Source organism: Rhipicephalus microplus, chromosome 5 (assembly GCF_043290135.1).
Source record: "Rhipicephalus microplus isolate Deutch F79 chromosome 5, USDA_Rmic, whole genome shotgun sequence".
NCBI classification, from domain to species: domain Eukaryota; kingdom Metazoa; phylum Arthropoda; class Arachnida; order Ixodida; family Ixodidae; genus Rhipicephalus; species Rhipicephalus microplus.
Genome location: NC_134704.1, coordinates 123,454,000 through 123,468,973, shown reverse-complemented (window position 1 = coordinate 123,468,973; position 14,974 = coordinate 123,454,000). Strand labels below are relative to the sequence as shown.

The window sequence follows — 14,974 nt, the reverse complement described above, 5'->3', positions numbered from 1 at the left end:
ACTTGCTTGTGTTTCCACCTCAGACGCTGAGGAAGGGCACTAGTAGAGGTGGTCACACAAGCCAACAAATGCAGCTTAGCAAAGAAAAGAGCGAAACAAGGAAACGCTCGGTACTCCACCAGCATTAACTGCAATGCCACATCTACATTTCAACCTCTAGGTGGTTTAGGGGCCCTTCAATGCTCTATGCCCTGCTCTAATATTTATGGCTCATGCAGTAAAGAATAAGCTGGACAAAATCAACCTACTTTTCAAAGGTTTCCAGTCGATAACAAGCTTGTGACAATGATTCAACATCGCATGAGCTATGTTTCAACTTTAACTGTGACGTCAAGCTTGGACGGCGCCCCGGACAACTTGTTTTAAAGACGTTTTTTCTTGACTCAATTATGAAGCTACTCATACAGCCACAGAACCACAATGCCTCCACAATGCTTGAAAAGCCAATGACAAATTTTGCGAGGAAGAAAAATTTCCTATGGCCCATCCTCTTATACGCCATTTGCTGACACTACAAGTGCTTGAACTAGGAAACCTCCACTAAAGTCTCCCAGACAACAAGCAGATAACCGAGGCGCCAGCAAGAGCAAACAAACACGCTTGTGGATAAAGTGAGGCATCAAAAGAAAGCGGCACATTGCCTTTACTCAATCACCGACGCGTTATCGGTTGTGCCCACAGACCCGTGCGTGTTAGAAAACTCACCTGGGTGCCTCAATAATGATCATTGATGACGCAGAGCTATTCCTTTCCAGGATGGAATCAGCACATTATCAGTCATGTGCAAAGCAGCCAAGCAAAGGAAACAACTTCAGGGTAAAAACAGCAACCCTCCCCGAATGTGTTTAATGCAGACTTCCCTCCAGACATTCATCACGCACCATAGGCTGCCATTTCCTGAATGGCAGGACAAAAAAGGCAGTCCCACTATAAGGAAGCGAGGCAAGAGCCATCATGACTAGCAACACAGCAGCACTGGAGAAAGCTGCGGAGGAAATATCTTTTTTGCTGGTTAGCTGCTCGTATAGACAAAAAAAATCAAGCACAAAAATCTGTGCAGCATACTCCCTGACTTATGAAACTTGCCTACAGTGTCTATGCAAAGCCCGTTTTTGTTCAATGTGAAAGCTTGCAGTCAGGCTGTCAATCAAAATTTAGAATTGCTGCTACCTCAGCTATGAAAATCGAGATACCTTGCCGCCGGTACTGCCCCAGAAGAAAGGCATGACACTGCACTCCATGCATAACAGTCAGGCAAAAGCGGTTTGGGAGGCAAGTAACGTAGCGTTATGAACGTGCATTTACTTCGCATGAGACTTTTGTACCGGTGGGAGTTCCCGCTTATTGGCAAGATAACTGGAAAAATGAAGTACAAACACGTCAGCACTGCTTATCAGCTGCCTGCAAATGAGGGTATCCCGACATGAAATAAGTTAAATCCGGCTGATGACCTTATATGTGAAACCGCTAAGTGATATGTTGAACTACTAAGTAGAAACGGGCTCTGCTCTCTATTGATTGATATATAGGGTTTAACATTCCAAAAACCACCATATGATTATGAAAGACACCGTAGTGGAGGGCTCCGGAAATTTCAACCACCTGGGGTTCTTCAACGTGCACCCAAATCTGAGCGCACGGGCCTACAGCATTTTCACCTTCATCGAAAATGCAGCCGCCGCTGCCAGGATTCGATCCCGCAACCTGCGGGTGAGGGGCCGAGTACCTGCCAGTGGTGGGCAGCTCTGCTCCACCGCGGTGGGCAGCTCTGCTCTCTATTCAACGCCTCATTGGCGCAAATTCTGAGCGGTAAGCCGTCACCCATCAAGTTTCGAAGCGGTGTTGATCACGCCGCCTTATGCAAACCAAAATAAATGCTGCAGCTACGTATTGCAAGATTCGCAACACCCGCGCGCTGCCAGGTTAGGACCAGCCGCTTTAGAAAGAAAACCTCATTTGAATGTCTGTAACAAAGCAACGAATGGAGGTCGCCGCATGAGATCAATCAAAAAGTGATTGTCGCGGACTTCTTGAACAGCTGGCGGCAACGCCCATTCGGAACGGGCCACCGCAGCTTACAGGGCTTCGACAACCTGAGACAGGGCGAAAGGACTAGCTGCGGTGGCACACCGCTGTAGGTCGACTACACAGGAAAACAAGCAAGTCTGGGAGCATTAATTCAGACCTCGCGTTCACACATGATCCGGACAGAAAACGAAGACGTAAACAGAGTAAGTCGGGACACACTAAATTAACCCGGGAAATCAACCTACTAATGTGTGCAGGACAACTTGAAATGTTCCACACATGCACTAGAGACGCCTTAAAACAAAGTTACAAGCCACACATAACTTATTCGGAAAGCGAGACAAGCAATGGCTGAGTGCGCCGTTCCCGTGGGGGGAAAAAAAAAAAAAAAAAATCTCTGATCGAAGCTTGCTTACCATTGAACACATCAACAGGCCCGAGGTGCGGCAGACGGGACGCCGAACGGAGCAGTGAATGGCTATCAGGAAACTTCATTCTACCGCAGCGTCAGTGATAACAAGCTCGTTTCCCGTACCACTGGCTGTCTAGGCTTATACATGACCCGCCTTCCTGTGATAGCTGGCCCACAGGCCGATCCTGCCCAGACGAGGCAGCCGAGCCAAGAGCAGCTAAATCAAATTGGAGAAACCTAGCGCAACCACTTTAGGGCAAGGCACACTTCCCGAAGTTGCTTCGGCTTTCACCACAACTGCGTAGGCTCCAGGAAAAACACCACACCAACATGGCGGTTTTTAACGACGACGCAGCGCATCAGCGGCCGCGTCCTTGCGTAACAAAAGATCAACCGCGGCCTTGAAAGCTAACAACCACGCAGACCGTGCATTAGTAACTTCGCCACTCATAAGGGTGGGACACAAGGTAAGGCAGCGGTCACGAAAATGCTCAACGCGTATGGGAGGTTAAGCTCAGTCGAGGGCTCGCGGCCGTCGGCTGTGGGGCCTGTCGTGGCTGAGCAGGAGCAAGCGCGTATATTTGTGCGACTCGCAGCCACAATAATTTTCCGAGGCGGTATGGGGCGCAGTTGTATATCTTACCTCAAGTATACTGTGCCTTCAGTTATGTTTCTGTGAGATGACGGAATTTCGTAGGGCAAAGTAAGCAGCCGCTATCTGTGCCCACCCTCGAAGTGGGGAGAAGGAAAACGCGCGAGAAGAGGGAAAGCACGCACGAGAAGGCGTCTGGTAGGTGTTCTGTGGCTCAGCAGAATGCGTTGCGGCGCTGGTAGCGGTCGCGCTTCTTCGGAGCGATTACACTCTTCCTTAGCAATAGTGAGGCAGGCGCACCATATGACAATGTAAACGAAGATGTAGTGGCTTTGCACATCAATGTGAGCGCTAGGAAGAAGCTAGCGATAAAACGTTCTAGTTGCAACAGGCTGCTCGCTCGGCACTTTTCTCTTTGGTGCGATTTCTATAAGCGACTTTGCTTGCGTTGCGCAGTAACAAGCGAGAGATGTGTCAGCACGTGAGCCGACCGAGCCTCAGATGCTGCCAGTAAATACGCATACAGAGCCTGGCGAGCGCAGCCTATTTACTGCCCCTGCGACATCTGGCTGCCACTTCACCCTGAGAAATGGAAAAGGCATCAGATTGCCGCACGGATGCAATCCACCGCTCGCGCTCGCCGACAGCGCGGAGGAAGAAATGATTCTCCGTGGCCGAGAGCGAGCGGACGTCACAGAACACCTGACGTCGCCGATCACCACACATTTGCCACATGACACTATACGTCACTTGCATTGTAGTCACGTGTTTAGATATTTTTTTTTGCGGATTTATCTTGTCTTGACTCCGTGTGTCTTGACGTTGTAACGTAAGTATTTCACCTAGTTTCGGATTCTAAATAGCCGGCGAAAGCCAACGTAAGTCACTAGCCATTTTCAGAACGGCTGATCGTGCATCGAAAGTGGAAGCCTGTGGTGTAATGTAACGCGTTACGACGCATTTGCGTTAGTTAAAACATTCGTTGTAACGCGTGCCGGCGGGACCCTCGAAATCGGATGCACGAGCAGCCGGACGAAAGCCGGCAAACAGTGGTGCAGGCCGTCGGCGACACGGTATCGCAACTCCGTGGCGCGACGGCGTTCCGTCACCGCCTCCCTGGAGGTGTAGTGTCTGCTGGCCCGCGGCTAGTAGAAAGCGCTCTTCCAACGCTGTGACCCCCTGCCCTGGGATGCATGGCCGTGCCCAAAATGAACTGCAAACCGATCGTCACGTGTAAGCATCTACAAGCTCCGCGCTCGCGTGTTCTTGTACCGAGCCTCGGCTCCGCGGTGGCTCGAAGACGTAAACCGGTTTCATAACGGTTCGCGGACTCATATGGTCTGCCGGTGGCAGCTGGAAACATGCATGTCCGCTAAACTGGAGCGATAAAACGAATGATACACGCGGATATCAACTACTACGTAAGTCAGTCGCGGCGATGTCTATGACGGTCGCCTGATCCTTGACACGGTCACGGTAGTCTACCGACCAACTTGGCGTGCGGAAATATCAAGTTTGTGTCGCAGCTTGTCCCTCTAACCTGTTTTCGCAGCAAGACAGTAAATTCAATCGTGCATTGAGACATTTTTCAAGCATTTCCTGCCTTGTAAGGTGCACAAGTAAGCGCGTGTCGCTAATTCTGTTAACGAAAACACTATGCTTGTGCAGGACCAACCATATGCTTTATTGTTCTCATTGTAGAAAATTTTTTTCCAACCAAAGCTTTACCTAATAGCCGCAGGCATGCAATAGTTGTCAGTACTCGAATTGCACAACTAACCTTTCTTCCTCACTGTATCATTGTGTAGGCAAGGTTATACAAACAACAATCAGGAACACTAAGCAGACGTTTATTTCCTGGATCTTTTCACTACAAGCAAATACCCGTTATCAAGTCGACGTGTCTTTATCCGTGCAGTTAGCACACCATAGGTGACTACATTAAAAGGTAGTAAATGTTGCACGACTTTGGAAATAGTTTGCAAATACTAATGCTATACGCTTTGTACAGAACAAAGAGGACAGTAAAGACAAAACACATGAAATCTTTTACGCATAGCTGGGTGGTACTTTTTTGTTATACTTAATATGCAATAGAAGCTAGTCCATCTACCACCCTAAAATACTGGGAGTTCACTAATTGCAATTTATGTACTTGATACAATGTACAGAGAAGACACAAATTATAGACAAAAAAAAAACGGATTTCAATTCTTAGCTTTGGCACCATTGCTATATCTTTGTCTCTTAGTGTTGTGGCTTCCTTAAATAATAAATCCAGCGTTAGAAACACATGTGTGTTTTGGTGATCTAAGCTGTAAAACCTTTACACTTATGCAAACTTTCTATGTGGAAAACCACCAGGCATAAATTTTTGTGATGGGCTCAAACAACATTTGTTTTGCCCCGCCGCGGTGGTCTAGTGGCTAAGGTACTCGGCTGCTGACCCGCAGGTCGCGGGTTCAAATCCCGGCTGCATTTCCGATGGAGGCGGAAATGTTGTAGGCCCGTGTGCTCAGATTTGGGTGCACGTTAAAGAACCCCAGGTGGTTGAAATTTCCGGAGCCCTCCACTACGGCGTCTCTCATAATCATATAGTGGTTTTGGGACGTTAAACCCCACATATCAATCAATCAAAACAACATTTGTTTTGCTGAAATGTAAAGTTGATTTTGATCATCTCATCCCCATTTTCTCTTTACCAGGTTTGCATAAAATATAGGCAAAAAGAATTTACGGTAGCAATAATTCTGGGGGTTTTATGTGCCACAATGTATTACTATAAGGCATGCTTTAGTAGGGAGGGGGGGGGGGGAGTTTTGAGTAACATCCGCCACCTGGGATTCTTTAATGTGCACACACATTGCACAATGAATGGGCCTATGCCATGTTGTCTCAAATAAGGTGGAGCCGCGATTGAACTTGCCCGCATTTCACCCTGCCAGGGTGCTTTACTGCTAACCCACAAGCCCCGGGATCGAATCCCGGCTGTGGCGGCCACATTTTCAATGGAGGCGAAAATGCTGTCGGCCCATGTACTTTGATTTAGGTGCATGTTAATGAACACCAGATGCTCAAAATTTTTGGAGTCCTCCGCTACAGCATCTCTCATAACCATATTGTGGTTTCGACATGTTAAGCTTCAGATCATAAAAAAAAATGTAACTGTGCTATCTGTTTTTTTTTTACATTTTTCTGTGTGTCATGCATTAGCATAGTTTATTCACATGAGATGGATTTACCGCTGGGTCAAGTTTAGTAGCCATGTGCAGGAAAATTACACAGCTCTGTTTCAGTTGATGGAATATATGTTTTGTTCCAGTTAGTCTTTACAGGTTGCTTGCATAAAATATAAGCTCTGCAATACTGCTAAAGTGCACTATTCAAAATTAATGAGGGAATAATACCTAAGAAAGTTCTCATTATATGGTGTTAACAAAGAAAAACAAGCCCCTGAATTCCCACTTATTTCTTGCATTTTTGTAGTAGGCTTTATGTTCTGTGTTTATTCTTTACTGATGTTACGAGAGAACAGACTGGAAGAAGCATTTCTGCAGATGTTAGATCCTAAAAAGAAGTCCTTTGATTCCTCCCCACAACTGATTACGAGTTTTGGTTAATCGCTAAAACTTGTAAAGTGCTAACTGGCTTATGTTTTGCCGAAATAATTGAGCTTTGGTGCTGCCAGGATCATTGCCAGAGCTGATACTCTCCCACTTCGGTTTCGCGTAGCGTCTCCAGGCAATCTGTTTTTCTTGCATTCTCTCAAGTGCCACAGGAAACGGACCATGTCACATTGATGTGAGGAGCCCTGCTTTCATTTTTTAATGTTTTATGCCGGGGTCCATTAACTCTTCAGTGACGCATTTCTGTCACGGGAATTTCCGTCAACACGAATCAAATTTATGACTTCTGGGTTCGCCCTACGACAACAAATGTTGGGCACGCTGTCCACTGTGTCAGGGGTCACATACTTTGTACGCTTTAAAAAATACGCCCTCTATATCTACCACTGCCCTCTCACAGTGTTCTTGGTAAAGTGCAGTTATGCATCATGACCGTGTCATCCATGATTAGTTCCTTCAACACGGCATTTCTAAGCGTCCGTACCGTTCGGCGCATTTTCAGCTGCAGATGTCCAATAGAATTGATAACTGAGCTAGTTGGTGATTGGTCATTTTACCGTGAGGTTAAGTAGGGCAGTTTTTAACATGGACAAGAGGGATAAGAAGGACACGTACTCACTACAATTTTGTCAGGTGCAACTTTGTCAACGCCTCACCAGTCCCCCAGCTGGTGACCTTAAACCAAGTGTCGCAGTCACTCATAGCATTCATCCATACCAGAAATAGTGCTGTGATGCCCGCCGGTTTTGTACATTCCTCAATTGTGCTAGCACCATGAATAATCACCGCCGGGCGAAAGGAAGACACGACGCGCATTGCGGTTCTTTCAGGTGGGGCAGTGGTGTTCATAACTCCAACATGTTGCGAGTAGTCTACCTTAGCCCAAATTCAGCGTCCAGTCACGCTGTCTGGCTGTCACATCGCTTTCTGTGGTTCCGCTGTCATCATTTACTACAGCTACCCAAGGATTTAATGCTCCTTGTAGTTACCACAGGCACCTTGATCACAAGGTTTTGTTTAATCATTAATGACGGATGTCAGTCGTCGGGGTGGAGATGTATGAATAGGCGTCAGTGTGGATGCATCCACATTAAGCGGTGCCATAGCTGTCAACACTAACCAGCTCACTTATACCAATGTACAGTTAACTACTTCTGTAAAGACATGGTTTACTTTCGTGTTTTACAGATTGCAATTAAGGAGGGATCAAGCATGTGTTATTTTTCTCCCTCTATTTTGCTTCTCATTATACTTGCGGTGAGGGCAATGTGTGCTTCAGCACCACGGTACAATAATTACGGTGCTCTTGCTACTATTCAAAAGTCGTGGGTGTCGCCGAGGCCATGGCAGAAGCTTTTTAACAGGGGCGAAGTGCTAGAGCCCTGTGTTCTCAGATTCAGGTGCACATTAAAAAACCTTAATGATATTGAGAGTTTAAGTCCCAAAACCATGATATGATTACGAAAGATGTCGTAGTGGAGGGCTCCGAAACATTTGACCATCTGATATTCCTTAACGTGCACCAACATGGCACAGTATACAGGCCTCCATCATTTTGCTTCCATTGAAATGCCACCGTCGTAGCCGGGACTGAATCCGAGACCTTCGATTCAGCAGCCAAGCACTGCAGCCAATGTTCCACCAAGGTGGACCGTCGAGGAACCTTAAGTGGTCGAAATTTCCAGAGCTGTACACTATGATCTGCCTCATAATCACATCAGGTTTTCGGCACAAGGAATGCCGAATATTAACATGAGCATTCTGCGCCCCACATTGATCGAGAAAGTGAAATCGCAGTGATACTTCACAGCGTGTCCGGACAAGTCTCTGAGAATGCACGAGTATTACTCCAGACCAGCCATGAATGTTCCAAGAAACGCCTTTGACAGGGCAATGCTTGTGTGTTAGGTTTCATTCTCTCTGGAAAGACAGCTCTCATAAAAATAAAAGGGACATGCAGGTTTTTGTTTTCAATTTTAAACATGTGCATGCTGCACATATATCCTGCTCCTTACCAGAACTGTGCGAGTTTGACTGCCTTCCATAGTGGCTGCTATGTTAGTAGCGGTTAAATGCAAATAACTCTCATTTGCTTAGATTTAAATGCTTGTTGAGGAACACCTGGTGGTTGAACTTAATTTTTACTCCTCCAGTACTGTGTCTCATAATTGTATTGTGGCTTTGGCTCTAACAAATATTGCTATCATTCTTGATATTAATTTGATGTATTCTAAATAATAAACAATTATTCATTGTATTATCCCAGATTTTATTTTAGTATGTTAGGTTACATGTTGTCGTGGAAGGCTTCATATAAATTACTAAGGCCCAAGGTGTCATGCCAAGCTCATAGATTTTAACAAACGTAAGACAATTCTTGCAATTCGCCTGTGACCAAATGTAGCTGAGAATCTGAACCAGAGCCTCATTCTCAACAGCATTCGTCTCCATCGCAGGCTACATGTTATTCGAAACTGAACAGTCGAGCTTAGGTTCATGTGCAAAGTTGAGACTAGAGTTGCCACATGCTATTGAGGACAGAACTCGTTGAACAACCAACTATGGATTTCTAGCTCACCTTGAAAATGAAGCGTAAATTCCAGGCCACGTACTGTGCTCTTATGTTTCACTCACATATTCGCGAGAGCCTCAACCACTGACCTGCAGAATTTACTAAGTTGAAGCGCTGCCAGGCCCCTTCAATTTTTTTCTACATGTGCACTGTAGTGCTGAAAGAACATTCCATAATTGAACTTCAAATTTTGATCATTAGTATAATTGCCCCTTTTCTCTCCCTCTTCCTACCTTCTCAAAAAAAAATTAGGAAAGCTGTGTCTTTGTGCCGCACTACGTGGTATCAAAACACAATTTTGTTCAACAGTGGTCAACCAAGTGTTGCATATGCTGTTAAACATGTCACTCTTCCTTTATGCTTCTCATTCAAGCATGCTCCATAGGTTAGATAAGGGTGAACAAGGTCATGTTGACAAAGTGAACAAGATACCGTTGGCATTGTATATATAGCTACAGGAAAATATAGGTAAAGGAGCAGGACCTAAAAAGAACTAACGCTGACTTCCTGTGCCTGATTGGTTGTGTGATGGCCACAGACTCCCAGTGATACCATAGCATCGTAGCATTCAAAAGTAGCTATCTCAATGAATGTTATTGATACGACTCACTTAATTCATATGAAGTTTACAGGTGTACTCAGTGGTTTAAGTTATTCAATAGATTTGCTGCTAAGTAGTCAACAGAAACCTGTTGACACTCAAAATGTCCTGTTTCTGAAGGAACGAAACTGCTCTCATCTTTAAAGGGACACTAAAGTAAAGTAATGAATAAATTTAAACCGATAAATTATATTCTGAAAAACTTTATTGTCCTTAACATCACCATCATAACCTCATTAATGAATGATAAAATAAAAGTCAAAGTTTCATTTTTAAATTTTGCAGTAAATTCTCCACTGACATCATGAATCTCAAAATGTTTTATTCATATTTTGGCTACACTAGCTCAATAAAATGCTCTGAAACTTGGCATGCTTAGTCTCTGGTCCTCTCAGGGAACAAGCTACTTCACACCTACCAATTAGGAATTGCGTAGGCCCTTGTAGACATCGTCACAATCTGTGACATCCCGGTGATTGTGTGGGAACTCCAACGTGGTGTCGCCAACCACTTTTTCATTTTTGTATGTTTTCTTACTTGCCAAGCTTTTTCTCGGGGTAAGAGTGGTGTTTTTGGTAATGCGAACTTGTGATTTAATAATAAGTACACAATCAATTTTCTCTTTAGACTCCCTTTAAAGTTTCAAAACATCACAAGATATGTTATCATAGTCATATACAGCTTTGGATGTCTGTGGCATTTTTTTCTCAAAAGTCACAAGCCTACACCAATGGGTACACAAGCCTATACCAATGGGCGCACACTCTGAACAGACTTTACAACCCGGGACAGCTAGTGACCCTGTCTTTGGAAATACTGTAGAATGCATAAGCAAGACTTTCTCTGGTCGCGAAGGGGATTGACTGCTGCACTTTGGTCATTCGGAAAAGGCCTTTTCACACTATATTCAATGATAAGTATCTGTGGCACTCTTCTGTAGTGGTTTCTTTGCAATTACGCAAATTTTTTGTTCCCCCAACTGAACAGAAAGCTGAAAGTAGAGCATTGGGAGATGGTGGAAAACATCCAGAACATGTTTTGATTTCTGAGGCATGTTCTGGTTGAGAACTTTCAGGGTGCCTTCCAGTTGTGGCTGACCCGTCTCTGCAACTGTATCGATGCAGTGGTAGAGTATTTTGAAGAACTTTAGTCACTTTTGCGAGTCAGATCACAGAATCAATTTTTCCCGGAAAAGGTGCCTTACTTTTATATTAGACCCTGTGCACATGTCTGTACTAATGCAGATATTTGCCGCCTCGAAGAAGACAGGTCTGCTTGTTCAAATGTTGGCTCCAGGAACAACCCATGTTCACAAATTTTTCATGCCTTTGACCATGTATTTTATGAAACCGTGCCTTTCACGTACCGTAGAAGCATCCTGACATACGACAGATAGATTGACTGGGCAGAAAGGGAGAGCTAATGAAATTAACGTGCCTCTGAAACTGGTAAATTCATACTAACAGCAGCTGCACCACATTAGTCCTGGGAATCGGCTTTCTTCGTTGCCTTCTTTGCTGGTTCAGTTGCAGTGTGTGACATTCATACAAATTATGTTCTGGTTTTACAGTAATTTTGAGTTATATTAAACTTCATAATTTTCTGGGTGAATAAAAAGTTTAGCTAAGTGCATAAAAACTTATTAAAGCCTTCTTTGCTCTGGCAAATTCATGATTTAGTGAATGCATAATAGATATCAGGAGAACGAAAGGGGAACGTGTTTGTGAAATAACAATGTTGCGATAAGAAAAGTGTGAATTGGGAATCATATTACATTACAGCAGATAATGGAACTATGAGTAACATATGTTTGCTGTCGTAAAGAATAGCCTATTGTTTAGAGCAATAAAAATGGGCTCATTCATGCATTCCAGGATTACAATATAACTATGGCACATCAGTGTTTGGCTGTTGCTGAGGGAATTAGTTACTCGTGTTTGCATTGAGCAGATTTTAGCAAATGCCGTTATGTAGTTACAATAACTAAGACCCGCCAGAACTAATACTAAGAAAGTCAACGTTAGAAATCATATAAGTGCCGCAAACATCACTGACTGCTAACTTTTTCGCAAAACATTAGCTAACATAGTATAACCAGGAAAACTAATATCTGTACTAATTGCTGCTGTCTATTTTATTTTATTTTTTAGAAATAACTACATTGTTTGTATATTCTGCATAAGTATTGTATTAACTGAAACCACTGAACTGTTTTTTTTTGTATATTTCATGTATATATCCACTCCCCTATTCAATGCCATTTGGCCCTAAGGGTATTATAAATAAATAAAAATAAATAATCGTGCACAGTTGATGTGAGGCGGGCATCAACAGAGAGTGTAACAGTTATATTCAGCCAAAGTAGTCTTCACTTGTGCAGTATTCAACCTGCAGTGATTGTGTTGACTTATTAATAATGGTATTGTTTCATGATGCTTCCTTAAACTCAATAAAGTGGAACTATATTTGTAAACGAACTGCCCAGTTGAGTTCTGTACTAGAGATTGACCTGGAAGTGCATTATGCCGCAAGCCGTGCTTTCATTTTGTCGGAAACCATGCTTTAAAAGAAGATTTTTACAGATTTTATTGTTTTTTCTGTACAAATCATTCTGAACTTCTTTTCCGACTGTAACATCGCGCGCACATGCTCGAACAAATACCTACATACAAGCACAAACACTTGCTCACTCACGCACTTCCATTCATTCCTTCATTCACTTGTGAAGCCCTTGTGTTTCAAGCTAACCAAGATGTCGCTATACTGTTGTATGCTGCACCGTTGTCTAGCGGAATATCTTTATTGAAATAATTATTAATAATCAATTTTGCTAATAGTGTGCCTTGTGCGACTCTTTGTAATGCGACTGTCTAGTTGCTGACATAGCATGCAAGGTAACCTATCCTTTTGCTCACTTAGCTAAGGCAGCGCAAAGGCATGGGGAAAAGAAAGACAGTAGAGATAAAGAGCTCTGATTAAAACTGAAATTTGATTGCAGTCACCTGTGCATATATATGTGCCTTAAAAAAATGCGATTGAGAAGAGGTTAAAAACATGAAACAGGGCTGGTTTTAACCTGTAAAAGAAAATAAAAAACTAAAAACGATAAAACCTTCGAAGGAACTCATGCATGCGGGATGAGCGAAAAACACCAGGTTATGACGAAACAAGAGCACTAATGACATGAAAAATTGTCATTTTATCCTTTCAGTTTACTTCTATAATCAGATGAAAGTAGCACAACTTTGTTGGTTTGCTGCGTTAGGAATTGTTCTGTCTGAAATTTGTAATGAAAGAAGTGATGCCGGATCTAAGAAAAGACCGTTTCAATGCTACATACTAAGTATAATACCTAATTGAGCATTTTGAACAATTCATAATTTTCTTTGAAAAAAATTGTTGGTTAATATCAGGTATATATGTGCAATCATTCTCCGTGAGTTGTCATTTACTACATCAATACTTCTATGAGACTTGAAAGAGGCTTTCCTTCTGGGCGAGAATGTGTCTTAGACTCTTTCACTGTACACAAGCACTGCTAAAAGCGGTGCTTCAGCGTTTGAGTTCATGATTGGGTTGATAATATCAGTCCATACTGGCCGTCCCAGTTTTAACTATTCAGTAAGAAACGATGCCAGAATGGAAACAAGAAAACCTTTGGTGGTGTCAAGTTAAGTTAATAATTACTTAGCGGGATGCATGATAGGAAGCATCTAGTGTAATGAACAGGGACATTTATGTGTTTTTTCTTTGGTGTTCAACGTAAATTAAAACAAAAGGGAAATTGGAATGCTGTTATAAGCAGCCATTACAGCTTTTTATACAATGCTGCAGAAAGTTGTAGGCTGCTACAAATGTTTTCCTAACAGTGAACAAACAGGTATCAAGCATGCACAATGTAGACCTGATAAGCCACATAGAGTGGAAGTAAGTGTGATGGCTGGGGAAAACTTCACAGGCTTGATGCGCAATCTCTGGCTTAGTACGGAGGTCCTTTCACATTGGTCAAACACATTCCAAAAATGGTCTTATATTACACTTTTTCTTTATGCATTCCCAATCCTGGTACCCAACTTCATATTGGATCACAGGACAGGGTCAGCGGATATCCTTGTGATAAAGTTATCATTACTACAGTCTGTAAGAATGTGTTCGATAATCAATACGCATTGTTTTCAAGGGGCGGTTTTGCTGCACCAAGCCGACACTTATCTAATTACTTTGTTCGGGATGTGCTGTTTATCGTCCCTGCACGTTTCCGCTGTAATTTCCTGTGCGGTACTGCTTCATGGGGTCATGTTCCCTATCACTAACCATGAATAATAAGTGTATTATGTTAACAGTCATTAACTTTTTACGTGCTTTGAAGCGGTGGCTGTCAGAAACTGTGTTATGGCCTTTGAAGACTACACTCGCATGGCTCTCATGCATAAATTCATGCGAGAAGTTATTTATTCACCTGTCTACATTCTCTACTTTATACTTGTACAACTTGACCATATTGTGACTTCTCTAAAAGGATTCAAGCCGATATAGACATGCTCTTCTATGAATGTGGGGCACTTCTATGCTCTAGGGCATGCGTTTGATTCTCGGCCGTGGTGGCAATAGTTTGACGAAGGTGAAATGAGAAGAAAACATATGTGCTTCGATTCAGAAACTTGTTAGAGAACACTTGCTGGTTGAAATTGATTTGGTGTCGCCTATTATGGTGTGCCTGGTAATCATAGTGCGGTTCTTGCTTGTACAACCCCAGTGATAATAGAGGTAGGTTTATGAACTGACAGCTTCACATACGTCTGCATAAAGTGGTGTTTTCTTTCTTCTGTGTCAGTTACGAAACTCATATGAAATATACAGGGCAACAATTTTGTGGCATTAAACTATCAAATGCATGCTTTCTGTCCACCAGTCCGCAGAGAACTCATTAAGGAAATGTAAGGTACAATAAAGGTGCCTTCATAGCCACAGGAATGAAGAGAAATGAGCATACGTGTCTTAGCATACTTGAAGGGGTCCTGCAAGACGTAGCCATCGAATAGCTTCATTAAAGGAGTGTATTGCCTCATGAATGAACCGCCGTAAAAATGTTAGAATTTGTCAAGTATGGTACTTACACGATTGTAAGTCGTCTCGAATGTAA

General features: G+C 43.2%; 2 protein-coding genes across 4 annotated transcripts in view; one reads left to right on the top strand and one right to left on the bottom strand.

Moving 5' to 3' along the window:
- LOC119174266 (Death-associated inhibitor of apoptosis 2) overlaps window positions 1-3,693 on the bottom strand; it is a 38,949-nt gene extending 35,256 nt beyond the window's left edge. Inside the window, exon 1 of one of the 2 annotated variants that reach the window (XM_075895890.1) lies at window positions 3,084-3,693. Coding sequence is in view for 1 of the 2 variants with exons in the window: in XM_075895888.1 (XP_075752003.1) it covers window positions 2,445-2,456 (12 nt within the window). In the remaining variant the exon portion in view is untranslated. The other variant, XM_075895888.1, reaches the window with a different exon arrangement.
- Window positions 3,694-3,896: 203 nt separating this feature from the next.
- The window catches only part of LOC142817922 (trafficking protein particle complex subunit 10-like), a 91,771-nt gene continuing 80,693 nt past the window's right edge, over window positions 3,897-14,974 (top strand). Inside the window, exon 1 of one of the 2 annotated variants that reach the window (XM_075895884.1) lies at window positions 3,897-4,265. In XM_075895884.1, the coding sequence (XP_075751999.1) occupies window positions 4,226-4,265 (40 nt within the window). In that variant the 5' untranslated portion in view covers window positions 3,897-4,225. The remainder of the gene's footprint in view (window positions 4,266-14,974) is intronic. The other variant, XM_075895883.1, reaches the window with a different exon arrangement.